The 16,585-nt window shown below is 30.9% G+C and overlaps 5 protein-coding genes across 5 annotated transcripts; 3 read left to right on the top strand and 2 right to left on the bottom strand.

Annotated features, from left to right (window-relative positions):
* Window positions 1–7,793: 7,793 nt before the first annotated feature.
* EIN_411530 (GTP-binding protein ypt5, putative) lies at window positions 7,794–8,437 on the top strand (the record flags this gene model as incomplete). The annotated part of the gene is made up of 2 exons (XM_004254523.1): window positions 7,794–7,930; window positions 8,005–8,437. The coding sequence occupies 2 exons, from the start codon at window positions 7,794–7,796 to the stop codon at window positions 8,435–8,437; spliced, it is 570 nt and encodes a 189-aa protein (XP_004254571.1).
* Window positions 8,438–8,527: 90 nt separating this feature from the next.
* EIN_411520 (Rho GTPase, putative) lies at window positions 8,528–9,184 on the bottom strand (the record flags this gene model as incomplete). The annotated part of the gene is made up of 2 exons (XM_004254522.1): window positions 8,528–9,084; window positions 9,142–9,184. 2 exons carry the CDS (start codon window positions 9,182–9,184, stop codon window positions 8,528–8,530), a joined length of 600 nt encoding a protein of 199 aa, XP_004254570.1.
* Window positions 9,185–10,099: 915 nt separating this feature from the next.
* On the top strand, window positions 10,100–11,922 carry EIN_411510 (rap GTPase-activating protein, putative; the record flags this gene model as incomplete). Its single annotated transcript, XM_004254521.1, has 4 exons — window positions 10,100–10,730; window positions 10,805–11,463; window positions 11,629–11,740; window positions 11,822–11,922. 4 exons carry the CDS (start codon window positions 10,100–10,102, stop codon window positions 11,920–11,922), a joined length of 1,503 nt encoding a protein of 500 aa, XP_004254569.1.
* A 633-nt stretch (window positions 11,923–12,555) lies between these two features.
* On the top strand, window positions 12,556–14,325 carry EIN_411500 (hypothetical protein; the record flags this gene model as incomplete). The annotated part of the gene is made up of 1 exon (XM_004254520.1): window positions 12,556–14,325. The coding sequence occupies one exon, from the start codon at window positions 12,556–12,558 to the stop codon at window positions 14,323–14,325; it is 1,770 nt and encodes a 589-aa protein (XP_004254568.1).
* Window positions 14,326–14,478: 153 nt separating this feature from the next.
* Window positions 14,479–15,983, bottom strand: EIN_411490 (hypothetical protein; the record flags this gene model as incomplete). Its single annotated transcript, XM_004254519.1, has 2 exons — window positions 14,479–15,582; window positions 15,678–15,983. The coding sequence occupies 2 exons, from the start codon at window positions 15,981–15,983 to the stop codon at window positions 14,479–14,481; spliced, it is 1,410 nt and encodes a 469-aa protein (XP_004254567.1).
* Window positions 15,984–16,585: the final 602 nt, after the last annotated feature.

Genomic DNA, 16,585 nt, shown 5'->3' with positions numbered 1-16,585 from the left:
TTACAATCACTTAAACCGGTTTTCTAAAAAAATTACTTTTAATTTTTTTAAGTTATAATTAATTTCATAATAATCTTTTTATAATTGATCAAAAATATATTTTCATTTGTTAAATAATTAAAGTTAATTCATTTGTATCAAATCAACTATTTGAAATACTAATTAATTAACTTTAATTATTTATTCTTATTTCTTGAAACAAGACAAAGTCAGTCTGAAAAATTTATTTCGTTTCAAATGTTATTCTATACTAATTGGGCTGTACCAAGTAGAATATTTCGGGTAATCATCCAAAACAATTTCATTATTTTTTTGAATTAAAAAAATAATAAGATAATAATACCGGACCCGATTTTTAAGACAGAAATAGACAATTATTAATCAAATAACGTTTTAAACTGAATTTAACATAAAAATCGTTTGATATATATTTGTTAATTACTATTTTAAAACTGCTCTCCACATTTAATTATATTTTTATTGTTTTTTATTTAAACTCTGACAGAAAACTTTTAATCACAAACAACAATTGAAAATGAATTGGAGTATATGTTCACATTTTATCATATTAATGTATATCATTATTAATGTATAATATCTCCCTACGTCATTTCAATTTTTAGCAAACAATGATTATTATCGTTCAAACAGCAACAGACATTGTTCGGTTAATTATTTAATTACAATTTACAAGATGCTTTGAACATCTGACTCTTTGTCTCATTATCCGGTATTTTTGTTTTATATGTGTTCAAATAACTACACTTTAAATGTTTTTCTTGAAGTTTAATTAGTATTATAGTGATTTTGGCATTTTATGAAAGTACACACTCGATGGATAACCAACTACATGAAACACAAAGAGGTTAAAATGGGATAGTTCAAAAAGAGGACTGCTCAAGTCATATGAGCCTGATTAATATAGTTGGAAGAGACATAATTGAATTTATAAAAGTAATATTATAATTATTCTACAATTAAATTGGTGCTTACTAGTATTTTTGAATAAATAGTGACCGTTATTAAAAACAGTCATTATTTTTGTTTTACAGCTATTAATGTTCTGAAATAACGGGAAAAAAATAAACAAAAAAATTTGTTAAAACCATAAATATTGTATCGAAGGCAAAAACAACTTTTATGTCAATACGCAATTATACAACGTTTGTGACGTTTTTTGTTTTTTTTAATGAAATTTCAACTTTTACCAAACAATGCGAGTTCTTAGATCCCAGCGGTTTTTTTCGCCCTCTATAATTTGTCATAAAAAACTACGGCATAGTTTACTGTGGATAGGCTGAAAAGGTGTGGATAGTAAATATAGACAGACAATCTTCATTATTACATGTTAGATGTAATGATTAACATGCCTTGTTTTTTAAACGGTTTTTGTTGGTATTTGCCGTATGTTTCTATTTTAATTAATATGTATTGTTATGATTTTTTAATAACATAAATAATAACTTATTGTTACAATGTGGTAATTTGCCATTTAACTTTTTAACATTTTTATAGTAAAAATTACATTTTATTCAACTATGTTAATAGAATTTGTTTTGTGATTATTCTGTCATTTTTATGTTCATTAATAATGTACTATTGAAATATAATTTATTGTTATTAATTAATAGTTCAGTTTAAACTTAAAACCTTTGTCTTTAACATTTTCAACAAAACCAGAATAAAATTTAGGATGTTAAACCCGTCTCTATACGTATAATTTGCTCCAACTTAAAGAACTTTATTTAACAAATTTCAATTCCCAAATATTATTATTAAAATAATAAACTAATGGAGTGTTTATATATAGTCAGCGAAAAAAACCACTTGTGGAATAAAACCACTTGGAAAAAATAAATGGTTCTTTTTTAATATAATTATTATTTTATGTATAGTTCAATTTTTTTGAATAATTTCTATTTTAAGGGTCAATTTAACTTAAAAATAGAAAGACCACTTTCCTTTAACCTTTTTATTTTGCCTTTTGACTTTGTTTGTTTTTAAAATATTTTTTTGGTAATATGAAATGGTTGTTTGCTGCGGCTATTAAGAAACTTAATAAAAAAATAAAAAAAAAACAAATTATTTCTAAAAATAAAAAATTAAAACTATCCAAACGACAGTTGTTTTTAAGCTTCATTTTGGTGATATTTTGTTTTTTAAAAATGTTATTTAACAAAAAACAAAAAGTTAAGACTCAAACCCATGACTGAACCTTTGTTCAACACCCACTTGTCTAATTTTTTTTTAGTCCGATTTATTGGGTTCACAACTTGAATACACCTTGTTGGCAATGTAACACCACCGAACAAAGTCAACATTAATTCGTTTTTAAATTGTTTTATAACGCTCAATAATTTATATTTCACCTTTATAATCACTGCACCTTTATTACACCCCCCCTCTTAACCAATACTTCAATTTTTCAAAAGTGCATTTGTCGGCCAAAACCAAATCTGATATTTTCAAACACGTTTCCACAATGTTTTGATGTGGGTCACAAACCATCATTTTATTATTTCACTGTCAAACATCAGCGCAATGAATGTGTGCCGTTTGTTGTGTTTGAAAAAACTCAATTGGAGGGGCATTTTGAAATTAATGTAAAAATATAACAACTTTAATCGGAATATTAAGAATTAATTATAACAAGTGGTTTTGTGAATATCGGTTTGCCCCCATAGATTTTGACTTTTTTCTAAAATTTGCTAATTTTTCAGGCAAACATTATAATAGTGTCAAGTTTTCATGTTGTGTCTAAAGTAATATGTTTACAAGTGGTTTTAGTTGTCGCCATTTTTTACAAAAACGTTGTTTGTTTGACGCTTTTCAAAACTTTTTGGTAAAAAAATCAAAACAAAATATCAAATAAATGGTAGCAATAATATGTGTATGCCGAAAAAAGGGACACGAAAACAAAGTTTTAAAACTCGGCATATTAAATATTAGTGGAAAGAAACAACTAATACACAATATAAAAGATGTTTCCTAGTGGTTTTATTTGCTGAGTGGGTGGATAAATTGAATAATAAATGCAAACATAAAAAACTGGTAAAGATTTATCATTAGAATATTAAGTAAAATGTTCACAAGTAGTTTTTATTGCCGGGTTGATAGTTCTGCCAAAAATGCATTTTGAAAATATTATTCTTTTATACTCTAACTGGTTAAAATAATTAATAATATTATTATGAAAATTGTAGCAATAGTTTAAATTTGCCTCGAGTTGATAATTTTTATAAAACAAAAAAATGAAAATAATTATATTGATATTAACAGATTATTTAATAGTTAAATATCGGGAAATTAGGATAAAAAAGTAGCAAAAACCATTAAAAATGATGATAAAACACAACCAATAAACAAAAAAATAATAAAGTTGTAAAATAATTACTGGATAACTATATTTACTATAATTTAATGAAATATAATTTTTATCAATAGGGATTATTAATAAACAATAAAACATTTTATTTCATTATCATTAATTTAACGGGTTTAGATCATTATTGGTAAAATAATAGTTTAATCAACATTATAAAAGAACCATATGGTTAAAAAAACAACTTGTTGTCTATTTTTTTATCACGAAGATATCAATTGTGTTTGACACTAATTAATGATCTTGATTGTTTATTCAATGTCTTTACCTGAACGAGGACGTTTTTACAAATCAAACGAACAAAAAATTGAAACAAAGAAAATGATGAAACCACTTGCCTTTGACTCGACTAAAGTTCTCCCACTCCTCAAAAATAATCAAATTTTAACATCCATTTTTATTAAACTGGAGTCCGATTTAAAAACCATTTCTTTTAAAACATTTCGTGAACAGGTGGCCTTTTGTTATGAAAGCGTTTCCGAACAATGGCAAAAAGATTTTCAAAACAAAAAATGTTCCCTTATAACTTTTCTCGAAAAACGTTTTGGTACAATTGATAAACATAGCGTTCAAACTCAAATGTTAGCCATAAAACGTGAACGTATTACTGGTATTGTACCAGTTAAAGGAAGAAAGAGAGATTTAACCGACGACCAACTCAGAGAAATAGAAGGACTTGTTGTCGAAAAAAAGTAATAAAACCGGAAGAATTGGGATTTTATTTAGAAAAGAAGTATGAAATAAATTTTGAAACACAAAAGTTACACATAAAATGAGTAAAATTGAAGGTATTAAGAAGGTGATTGCCCCAAAAATGGAAGCGGAAAGGGAGAGAGTTGATTCTCTTGAAGTTAAAAAAGGGATGACAAGTTTGAAGGAAAAACTTGACGGAAAGAGAGCCGAACTCGTCTTTAACCTTGATGAAATTGGGTTTTCTGATTGGGTGGACTCTAAGTCAAAATTGGTGTATGCTTCAATACAAGCTGGTTCTGCTGTCTACAACGACGTAGAAAGATCCGACAAAAGATTTAGCATGCTTTGTTGTATTTGCCTTGATGGCACACAACTGCCACCACTTGTTGTAACAAAGAGGGTGTCAATCAGTGACACTTTGGTTGCCTCCATCAAAAGTCGAGCTTTGGTCTGTTCTCAACCAAGTGGCTTTCTTAATGCCCGTCTTTTCGAAAAGTGGGTTTACGAGATCTTAGTTCCGTCCATTAAATCGAAGAAAGAAAAATTGGGGTTAAGAATAGATACAAAGTCTTTCTTAATTATGGATGGATTTTCAGGACATTTCAGTGAAGAAGTCACTTGTTTGTTTTCACAAAATTACATTGATATTATTCCTCTTGTTCCCCACACATCTCACCTTACACAGCCTTTGGATTTGGGAATTTTTGGGACTCAAAAACGATTCCTCCAAAACAAAAACAATTTGTTGGAGCATAAATTCCAAATCAAAGAAGGGAAACCTTCTAAAAATCCAAAGAATGTTCTTTCTATTGGCAATGATGATTTTAAAAATGAATTTAAAAAATTCATGAGATTAGATGAAGAAGAAAGAATAATTAATTTGGTCCATTCATGGGAAGTTGTCGGGAATGGGGACAATATCACAAGTGCATTTGGGCAAGTTGGAATTATTATTGTTTTAAAAATAGATATCAATGAGAGCCAAAGCCCTTATGCAACCCCAGCCGACAGAATTATTAGTGTTGCATTGGTAAAAATAGAAAAGGCAAGAGAAGTTATGAAGTTTCTCGGTGAAGAAAAAACACAGACAACAGTTCTAAAAAACAAAAAGGATGTCAATTGAAATGCCCGATGTCAAGATAAACAGGGTTGAGAAAAATAAAAAAAGACAACAAAAATAATAAATTTTTGGTTGGTTATTTAGTTTAAAACTAAAAAGAAACATTAATAATAACAAAACTAAAAATAAAGTATAGTATTTAGTTAAGGGTTGAACTTTAGAGTTGGAACTTTTAATTAATAATTAGCTTAATTGAGTATTGTTCCAATTGGTGCCAAAAGTTATCAGAAAAGATGGTGTTATTTGTTGATCTGATTGTTGTATTTATGATTATGTTTAAATTGAAACCAGTTTGTTCTTCGTTTTCATTTAAGTTTAGTTTAACTTCAATAATATAAATCACAATTCGAATTGTTGACTTAGGTTACTATAACTTATCTGTAGTTGTGTATTAAACGGAAACAAGTGATTATAGGCTTGTTTCTGTAAAAATGTCTGGTGTTAACACTCGCGTTGTGTTTCTTCTGAACTATATAATGTTGTCAACTCCATTATTATTCGTTAACCTCGATCTTCAATAACTGTTTTATGACCATTGACTTTATGCCTGTCAGTTTGGGATTGCTGGAAAAGCAATTATATCAAAGAGTTTTTAACTTCTAAAATAAAATGTTGAAACCCATTCAGTACAGAACTGTTGATAATGTTTAGTTTGTTCTGAACAAATGTCCGCTTTTGAAGAAACAAAAACTATAATAAATTCCCACTTTTGGGACTTTTGACTGTGTTTGTTATTGTGTGCTCTGGAAACCATTTAGTTCTATTGAATTGTATTAGTTGTCTGTTTTAATAATGTCTAAAAAGTTATTTATAAATTTCACTCATAATATATTTTTAAAATTCTTAATTTAGAAAACAATTTTCTTTTTATTGGCTATTTCATTCTTCCAAAAAGTAATGGCAACTTTGGTATTTGGTGTGCGTTATTAATTTTTCTTTTAAAAAACAAAATAATTAAAAGAATAACATTTTACCATTAAAAACACAAAAGGTATACAAGTGGTTTTTTTCGCTGACTATAAATTACAATACTATTAGTAAAAAGTAATAATTAATGGATTTTTGAGCCACGATTAACAAAAAAATAATATAATTGTTAATTGATATTTAAATTAAATATTTTTTAATGCAAAAAACGGGAATTTTCCCAAATTATAATCCCATAAATCACTTTTGAAATGTTTTTTCAATTAAAAAAACGAAAAAAATAGTGTTACATATATTAAATAAACGGGATAATACATGTAAATTATGTTAATAATTTTATTTGTTCATTTTGATCTATTCTTATTTTACCACTCCAAAAAAGGCTGAAAATAGCGTTTTTTCTTACTATGAAATTATTGCAAATATTGGAAATACTCCTTATGGGGGTATTTGTGTTTGTGTATCATGTTTGTCCCATAAATAATTATAAATAACAATTATTAATTTTAAAAATCATAACATATGGTTTAAAACGAATATTTGGGTTTTTTCGACAAAAAAATAAGAGGCTATCCACACAAAATAATCCAATCCACAAAGATTCACCATTTCCGTGTGGATACGCCCTATCACTTTAACACTCTTTAATAATTTTTGATATAATATTATTATAATAATTTAATAATTAATTTTGTTGTTTTGAACGATTTCCCGAAATATACTGATTAAAAAAACAAAAAAAATTTTCAAACAATATTATTATAATGTTAATAACAATAACATAATAAAAACAAAATTACAATTTTAAGTTTTTATTCTTAAAAAAATGTTTTTGAGTGATGAAAATAAATTATTTATAAAGTCAGATTTTTAATTAACGATGGAAAAAATTAACTATATATTTAGTTTTTTAATTATAATAAATAGCTTTTTTTTCTTTTTTTTTTCGAAATAATAATTTTTTTGTTTTATTTTTAAAATTTTTTACTTTTTAACCACATTATACATCCAAAAAAGAAAAACAAGAAATGTGGAGTTCGTAATTTCTTCTCTGGGGAATTTCCGAGTAATATCAACACAACCGGCAGACCATTTACAACAGTTAATTACAGAAGTGCCATTATTGTGGTGTGGTCAATAGGTGAAACCGATTGATTTGAAAAGCAAAGAAAAAAATTGACAACCAGCGTTTCTTTGAGAAATGGTAAAAATTAATAAGAAATTTACTATTTATTTATGGTTTTTAATTAGCGATGGTCGATACTATATATTATAATATAAAAAAACAGATAAAGTAAATTTCCTTGTTGTATTTTTGGAATATCGTTAATTAGAAATCAGACTTTACTTATTATAATTTAAATTAAATAATAAACTAAAGTTCAAGTTCAAATAATAACTTCTATAAAAAAACTGAAAACATCATTATTATTTTGTAGAACAAAAACGAAATTACATTTTTTTGAAAAAATGCGCATTTATTTTTCATTTATATAAGAGACGAATATATTCTTTTGAATAAAAACCCACCCAAATGGATATTTTGTACTCTGATAATTATTATTTTGTTCGTATTAATAAAAATCCCGAATAATACCACATAATTCCCACACCAACTCTATTGATGAAAAAGCGAGGTATTCAGAAAAAGCAATCTCAAAAAATGCATATATGAACCAAGTTTGCAAGACGGTGTTAATAGGTGACTCAGGGTGTGGAAAAACTTCGTTAGTCCAACGTTTATCGAAAGGGACTTTTAATGAAACGCAACAAGCGACGGTGGGTGCGACTTTTGTAGATATCGAATTGTTTGTTGTTTCATATAAATAACTATTAATTAATAATTCAATGAACTAATAACAACATCGGATTCACAACACAGTAAAGATGTTGCGGGTGGGTCAAACAAACTTCGAATTTGGGATACATGTGGTCAAGAGATGTTCCGATCTGTTGTTCCAATGTATTTTCGCAACTCGTCATGTGTGTTGTTAGTATTTGACATTAACAACATGGAGTCGTTTAAAGGGATGAACTCGTGGTTGTCTGTTGCGTTATCGAGTGCTCCTGAAGAGACTCCTGTCGTTGTTTTAGGTACAAAGAGTGATTTATATCACGCTGTCCCCGACTCGATCATCAATGATTTTGTCAAGCCGCGTGGGTATTATTACTTCGAAGTCTCCTCAAAAACAAACGAAGGGGTTAAAGAGGCCTTCGATGAAATTTTTAAAGTCGCTTTAGCTCGTCAGGTTCGAATGGTAAAAAAGCAACAAGACAAAATTGATGAAGAAATCGACAAACAAAAGTGTTGTTAAGTGACTGTTCTTATACAACGGTTTGAGTTATTAAAACAATACTATACTCAACAACGGTTCAAAATGTTTAATTAGCAAAGTAGTACATAATCACAAGAGTGAACAACCCTTTTTGGTATTGTCTATCGCTGGGTTGATCTGCTCCGCCTTTTCTATAAACAACCCAACGGCAGTTTGAAACGCTTCAACGATACCTTCGTGTGTCTTCGCAGAGCATTCGGACACCCCTTGTACATCAAGTCCGTTCTTCTTAATAAACTCTTTTGCTTCGTCTAAAGTCACAGTCTTTTGTCCGGTCTCTTTCAACTTCGCCAAGATGTCTGGATTTGTTCGTAAATCAGTTTTAAGGCCGACGGAATAAATGAGTGCAGAAGGACAGTATGTGCGTAATTCGGGAATCCACTTGTCCTTCATGTTTTCTAAAGAAATAGACTGGATTGTGGAGTAACACACAATGAATAAGTCGGTACCAGGATATGAGAGAGGGCGAAGTTGTGTGTACTCCTCCTGTCCTGCAGTGTCCCACATATTCACGGAGTACCCAACGCCATTGACTTCGACAATTGCCGCCATGTTTTCGAAGACCGTCGGCACGTAGGCTTCATCAAACCTGTTTTCGATGAAACTGATGAGAAATGAAGTTTTTCCTGAAGCGTTAGTGTGCTCCTATGCATATGTGTGATTAATAAAAATGAACAACAAACCAACTGCACCATCACCAACAACCACCAATTTGAGAGTTGCCATTGTATTTGAAGTTCTTTTTTCAAAACTCTTTAAGTAAATAGAAGATTGAATAAATGGTAAATATTATTCAACTTTGCTTCTTCTTTTTTCATGAATTAAGTTTGCCTGTAAATTCTCTCATTTTATCAAAAAACAGCAAAATGCTTATTACTGTATAGTTACTTTATTTAATAAAAATTACTTTTCCATTTAGTATTATATTTTTTAAAATATTATAAATATAAGAAAGGATGAAAAACTATTTCAAATAACATTCTTAATACCAATTTTATTAGTTCTGTTTGGCAAAGTGGCTGATTTGGTGTTTTATATATTACTCGCCATTTAAACACACAGATAATGCTTACAGAACTGGGCTATTAAGGTACCAACTATAATTTGTGCAAATGTTTATTTAATAAAGGATAGTCTTATGTTCTGAAACAATGTGCGAAAAAACACAAACCACAAAAAAGGTGGGGCAAATTGAAAAGAATGTGAACAATTTGAATAATTGAATATATAATTGAGATATATCAAGAACATAAATATACATCTGCAAAATCGACTAAATATTCCCGAATTATATTCTTTTCTTGAAATACTCAATCCAATCCAATTGAATGAAATATTTCAAGTTAAACTAGTCACCAGTGATGAAACAATGCCTGTAACAACTTGATTGAAATAAGCTATAATTTTGGGATTAAAAACAAAAAAATGCTTAGGAGTTAATACGCCCCATAAAGGGGAGTTCAAATTCTATAGAATAACAAAAATAGATACGACCACCATAATGATATTGCACACTTCCTAATTTTTTAGGAGTACAATCCGCTAATTATTTTTAATAAACATTACCATTGACAATCCAATCAAAGTGAATAGAAAATCTTGTCTGTTCTTGAATGGTCTAACTCGTATTTCAATTTATTTATGTTGTCGAAGATGCCTGCGCGTGGTAATGACATCGACATTGATGATCTTTTAAGCAACCCACAACTCCCCACAGAACAAGAAGTTCAAAACCAAGTGTTACTTGAATTCTTACGAAAGGAAGAAGAAGAAAAGAAAAAACGCGAGGAAGAAGAACAAGCCAAAATGAAACGAATGTTAGAAGACCAAGAACAACTTGAAATCGAACGGAAAGGACAACTCGAAGCTCAGCGTATCATGCAGTCCAGAGAAAAAAGTATTGTTATGCAGTCTACTGTTCATTCAAGTCACTTTAGTTCAAAGTCGCACGCGTTTTTCCCAATTCCTGACGTTCTGTACTTCGATCGAAGAACACTCAAATCAAAGGAACATTTATTCAACCTGATCGACACCACTAATTTCGACTATCTAACAACAGACCCGTGGTCTTCTGTTATCGAACCATGTGAAGATTGGTCATACATCCCTTTAACTACAAAAATGTTAGACTTGGAATTGTTACAAGATGGGTTTAACGTTGAAATCAATCACAAGTCCGTGACATATCATAGAGAGTGTCGTAATGCAATTATACCGTTGTTAAATACAGAACAAGAATTTCCTTTTTATAGACAATACTTCTATCAAAAGAGTTTGTTACTCCACTTAACAGTAATATTATATTTACTATATATTTACTTAGCAATGACAAATTGTAATAAATAGAATCGGTGAGACACTTTTTAGATAAGGAAAATGCAATTCTTCTTTCGGTCGACGAGTCGAAAAAGTATAAAAAGGCGATTCTAAGAAGTGAAAGAGAATGTACCAGACTTGTCATTCCACCAGATGTCGATCCAATAAAATACCACACGATCTTCCCTAAAGGGGCTAAGGTTGTGAAATACTCAAACACCCCACTGATCGACGACGAGTTGGTTCGAATAGAAGAGAACAATGTTGTTAAGCGATTTAAAGTTGGTGTTGTCGATGTGAAACCGGACCAAACAGAAGACGAGATCTTTTCGAATGAAAGTGTCTCGAAAGGCTTTTACGAGATGATGTATTTGTTGGGAGAGAATTTTCCATTGAAAGGATTTACGGGGTATAATGGGGGGTTAGACGTGAAGTTCAACGAAACGGGCGAGTTCTCATTTTACACGAAATATATCAACAACGAAATTATGTTCCACGTCGCCCCGATGTTGCCGTCTTCAGAAAATGACCCACAAAAACTTGAAAGGAAGCGGCACATTGGAAATGATATTGTAGTCGTTGTCTTTTTGGATGAAGGAGTCAAAGAGTTCGATCCAAGAATTTTTACATCACACTTTAATCACGTCTTCATTATGGTTCAACCTATTTCAAAAGAAGAGGCGCTTAGTGTCGATAATTTCGATTTGAAAGACACCTCTTCAAGAAGCTCGATGAATTCGACAGAAAAAGAAGATGAAAGCGATCAAGATGAAAATGCTGTTGAAAGTGTGTCGAGCTCAAAACACGCTATGGGCGATAGAAGTTTGTTCCATGACAGTACTATCGAAGATAAGTTTTTGAGAGTGTGTGTGGTCACTAAACCTAACATGAATCCATTCCCTCCTTTCTTGGAATCAGCCGTATTTAAAATGGATTTCGATTTCAGAGACTTCTTGTTACAGAAAAGTTTGTTTTTCTTATTATTATATACTTGAATAGAATTATAATTATATTATTATTAATCTATTGATTGTACTTAATGTTTAGTTATCAACGCGGAAAGGACTGCAATGAAAAACCCTCCGTTCAAAACAAACGCGGAAAACACGAGAAAACAACAGATCGTTTGCTTGGCGGCAGAGTTATGATTTTGTTCTTGTATTGTTTAATTCATTATTAGTTATTTTTACAATAGAGTATTAGGTCTTTAAAATTTATAATAAAATTAGAAATATATTATTATATTTATTACAATAAAAAGTTTTCAATAATGTTTAATATAAATAGTTATTATTATACTTTACAATTTATCAAGACGAAAAAATGTACTCAAGACATTTTAATTGTTAATTGTAATTTAATAACTTTTTTATTTTCATTTTTTATGAAGTAATACAGTCAAAGGTGTCTATTTGTCGTAATTATAATTGTCGAAGTTGCTTAATTGTCGCACAACTGGCCAATCATTTTGGTGTACGACAATTAAATATTTTGTTCTCGAATCTGTAACTTTTGTTGAATTAAAAACCAAATTTTTTATAAAAAATAAATTTCAATATAAAATAGAATTTTCTACAAAATTCACTCATTTACGACAAATAGATATTTTTTTCTGCTGGATTTACGACAAATAGACGCCTTTGACTGTACTTCATTTATTTGTTAATAATAAAATTATACTTTATTAGTAAAACAACCACAACTTTTAATTAAACACATCTGAATAGAACAGTTCGACTAAAATACATTTTAAGTAAAGAACTTAAAATGAGATTCAGTCGATGATTCTTCTATTTCTTCTTGTTGTTGCTTTTGGGTTTCCCACTGTGTGTAAAAACGCTGTGGAATGTCCATCGGAAACACTGCAATTTACACTAAACAATCAAATTACTCAAACACCAAATAGATGTGAGAACACAGCTTTTACTCGACCTTCTGTCTTTTACACACTGAAGGGAAACGGTCTTGTGTATTACATCGACACATGCCAAACCACACAAGGTGAAACGGAAATCGAAGTGTTTGAGTCTTGCACATCGACGACATGTGAGCAGTTTGCAATGACTGAATGTGGGAATCAGCAATATGTAACATACCAAAGTGTTGTTGGTAAAGATGCGATCTTTAGGGTTTCCTGTTTGACTGCTTCTTGCAATGTAGTTCTCACTCTGCACACCAACAAAACGCAACGAAACGACTTTTGTGAAGACGCACTTCAAATTAAGGAAAATACAAACATAGAATTTATTACCGACACATTCATAGAATCAAAACATGGGTGCGATGGTACTCCATTTAATTCCAGAGGGAAATGGCTTGTATTTTCACCCGAAGAAGCGTCCTATACTATTCAAGCTGCGACTCACTCTCTTTCAAAAATCAGTCGAATAGAAGCCAAAAGTGGGTGTGCCAACTATTATTGTGACATTTCTCGATTGGGCGAGTTGACAATTTCTCCAAAGACAATGACTTATGTCTTTGTGGAGGGAAACCCAGAGGAGAAAACGTCTGTGAAAATTACTAAGGTAGCCCCACACGTAAACGAGGCGTGCGATTCCGCCCTAGAAATTGAAGTACCATTTTCTGGTGTATTTTCGAATACCTATCACTCCACACAACGTTCAACGTGTGGAAACAGTTCGCATGAGAATGTTTGGTTTACTTTTAATTCAGAATTATACAAAGATGTGACTATTTCAACGTGCTTTGAAGAGTTTGGGTATCAAAGTTATTTAGAATTTACAAGTGGAGAGTGCGGATCATTGCAATGTGTTTCCAACGCCTCTCCAAGCGCAAATTGTTTTGGAGGCTTTGAGGAAACAATCATTGTCGACGACAACAAAAAGTACTTGTTTTACATAGGAAGCGCATTAGAACAGGTGACCGGATACTTCCAAGTCACTGTGAGAACAAATTCTGTGCCGGAGTACTCAGTCCCAGAGAACGCGATAGTTATTTCGTCTCTTGCTCGAACGTTTAGTAAAACCATTGATTCCACAAAGTGTGTGAATTCTCTTTTAGTTGATACAGATGTTTCAAAAAGGACATTGAAAGGAGCTTTCTTTGTGTTACAAGAGAATCCAAATACTATTGTAGCAATCACTACATGTTCGTCTTCAACTCAAATTGAGAATGTCATCACAACAGCAAACGGAGCGTATAATGATGGCACTAAAAACAATATCGTCTTAAACGATTATTCGCTGTACACAGACCACAGATTAAGTCCTTGTGGGGTGAAAGGTACTGCTTTGGTGTTTAACAGCTCTTCAATCCAGACATATCCACTGCTTTTCTTTATTGGTGGCGTTGAAAACAGTGCCGGTCTTATTAAAGTCGATTTCGTTTTAGACTTCCCCGTCGAACCGACTTCTTCAGAGTCGAGTGAGAGTGGGTTCGACTTTTTGCCCGTTTATATCACACTTGGTGTCTTCGCTGGTATTGTATTACTTCTTATCTTTGTTGTCGGAAGTTACTTTACTTACTATATCATCATCAAGAAGAGAAATGAGAAGTACCAACTTTTTGAGACTTCAACTCCAACTAAGTGAGTGTGTTTTAGCTTTATTTCTAAAAAATTATTATATAATATATTAATTAAAGTGTATAGTATATTTTACTATTATATATAAAATTACAACAACTGTTGTAATTATAGTAAAATAATAATAAAATAAACTATACACATAAACAATTATACAGTATCAGTCTTCAGGCTTCTCCACCTTTTGACGCTTTACAAACCAATCCCGTTTCTTTCTTTTCGACTTTATATCACAGTTTGGACAAGTCTGTAATTGTTTGATCACTGATGAATTCTGATTCAAAGAAAGCCAGTCATAAAATTCCTTTGTCTCCTTTTCGTCCATCTCTCCTTTAATCTTCTCCTTCTCAGACTTCTTGACGAGTGCCAACATTTCTTTGATTGCCTTAAATTCGTTTCCCATGGCCTTCCGCAAATTCTTCTCTTCTTTTTTAACGATTTCGATTAACCGGAAAGTGGAAACAACGTCAGAAATCGTATTCGCTTCTTGTTGAGTAAATATCACTGTTCCGTTTTTCACCATCAAAACTACTTCTTTGATATAATCGATAAACTCCTTTGCAACATCTGAGTTCTCTTGAGTTGTAATTGCTAACTTACTTAAGTCACGCATCTCTCCCCCAACAACACGATGATGCTTTCTCTTGGGATCAACAGAAAGCACTGGGGATACTACTTTAGGTTCTGTTTTCATTTGTGTTCCACTGATTGCAAGTTCTTTCATCTCTTTCACAGCAACACCAGCAGCTCTCTGGAAACATTTTAATAGTGATGGAGTGGCTAAAAACGGTACAAAGAGAAATCGTAAGAAAATGAGTGTGGTCAAGACTTCTATAGCTTCTGCCTCCCCACGGACTTCACGCGTCTGCACATAGATTCGTTTTAATATCAATTTGTAATGTTGTGGGAATAAGGCTTCGTTCTGTCTCAGCATAGCAGTGTATGTCGAGAATATTTCGCGTTCAATGTTCTTTCTCGACTCGTCAATAACCGGGAGTTCTAAGTATTTCATATAATGAGCAACTTTAATAAAGCCAACAATCGTTTCTGAAGTCTCTTTTAACATTGCCGCACAATACGTATTTGCGTAGACACCATAGAACTTGGTAAAGACAGTGTTCCCTCTGAATAACTGATTTGAACAACAAGTGTTGTTGATCTCTTCCATTGCCAAAGCAGCGATCACATTATATAATTTGTCACGAGAAGAGTAATAAGAGAGTAAAACAGGGATGTAAGAGTCTTTGCTTGGCTCAAGTGCAATCTTCATGTGAATCGAATGATTTAAATACTTTAAAAGTGTATTTCTAATAACAAAGAAGTAATAGTAATAATATTATTATATCACTAATAACAAACGAGTTGTGAAAAGCCATTGAGTAGTGTTAACTTTGAAAGCATCAAATTGCGAACGATCTCCTCGGGTGTGATTTGCTTCGAGTTTGCTGGGGATACAAAAAAGCTGTTGTCGGTCGATGGAGAGGAGATTTCACTTGTTTGTTGAGATGATGACATATAAAACCGAGCATCAATGCTTTCATCAACACAATTGTTAAGAATGTCTACGCAGGTTCTTGTTTCTGCCATCGAATTAAGTCTGGTTTTGAATTTCGAGTACAGAAGAGTTTGAGCTAAAAAAGAAATGTGCCAATGAGAAGATATCATGACATGTTAGGCAAATCAGACTTCTTTGATAATACTTTTGTGTAAGATTTGAGTACATTGAACAGGTATTTTTATAACTCTCCGAATATTCTTGGCTTTCCTTTTTTTGTAATAACAGAGTAATTGTGATTTACTTTACATTCATTTCGTATTTTTGAGTCAAATAATCTTTTCTAAGTCTTGTATTGGCTCAAATTATTTAATAATACAAAATTTGATTGTATTTGAACGGGAAATGAAAAAAAAATGAAATTATGGATCTTAAATGGTAAAAATGGCGAATATAGTTATTGTTCCCGCGTTTTCGGATTATTAAGGACTATTATTTCGGTTTCATACAGTCGGATTTTTTCTACATATAATTATCACCACTCTGAGCAAAAACAGATCTAACTATCTTTGAGGTCATTTTTATTATTAATTTTTAACATTTATATTATTATCATTGATTTTGTTGACAATTCTTTTATTATTTTTAAAAAATTTTTCAATTCTTACCAGATCCATTTTTCAATAAATACAAAAAAATTAATTGAGTAAATAACCATTTATTTACTATATTTTATATTTTTGAAGATGGAGTTTTGTTTTATTTTTTTTTT

This window comes from Entamoeba invadens (assembly GCF_000330505.1).
Source record: "Entamoeba invadens IP1 unplaced genomic scaffold scaff_1105074725347, whole genome shotgun sequence".
Lineage (NCBI taxonomy): Eukaryota > Evosea > Mastigamoebida > Endamoebidae > Entamoeba > Entamoeba invadens.
This window is presented reverse-complemented; position numbering and strand designations above follow the sequence as displayed.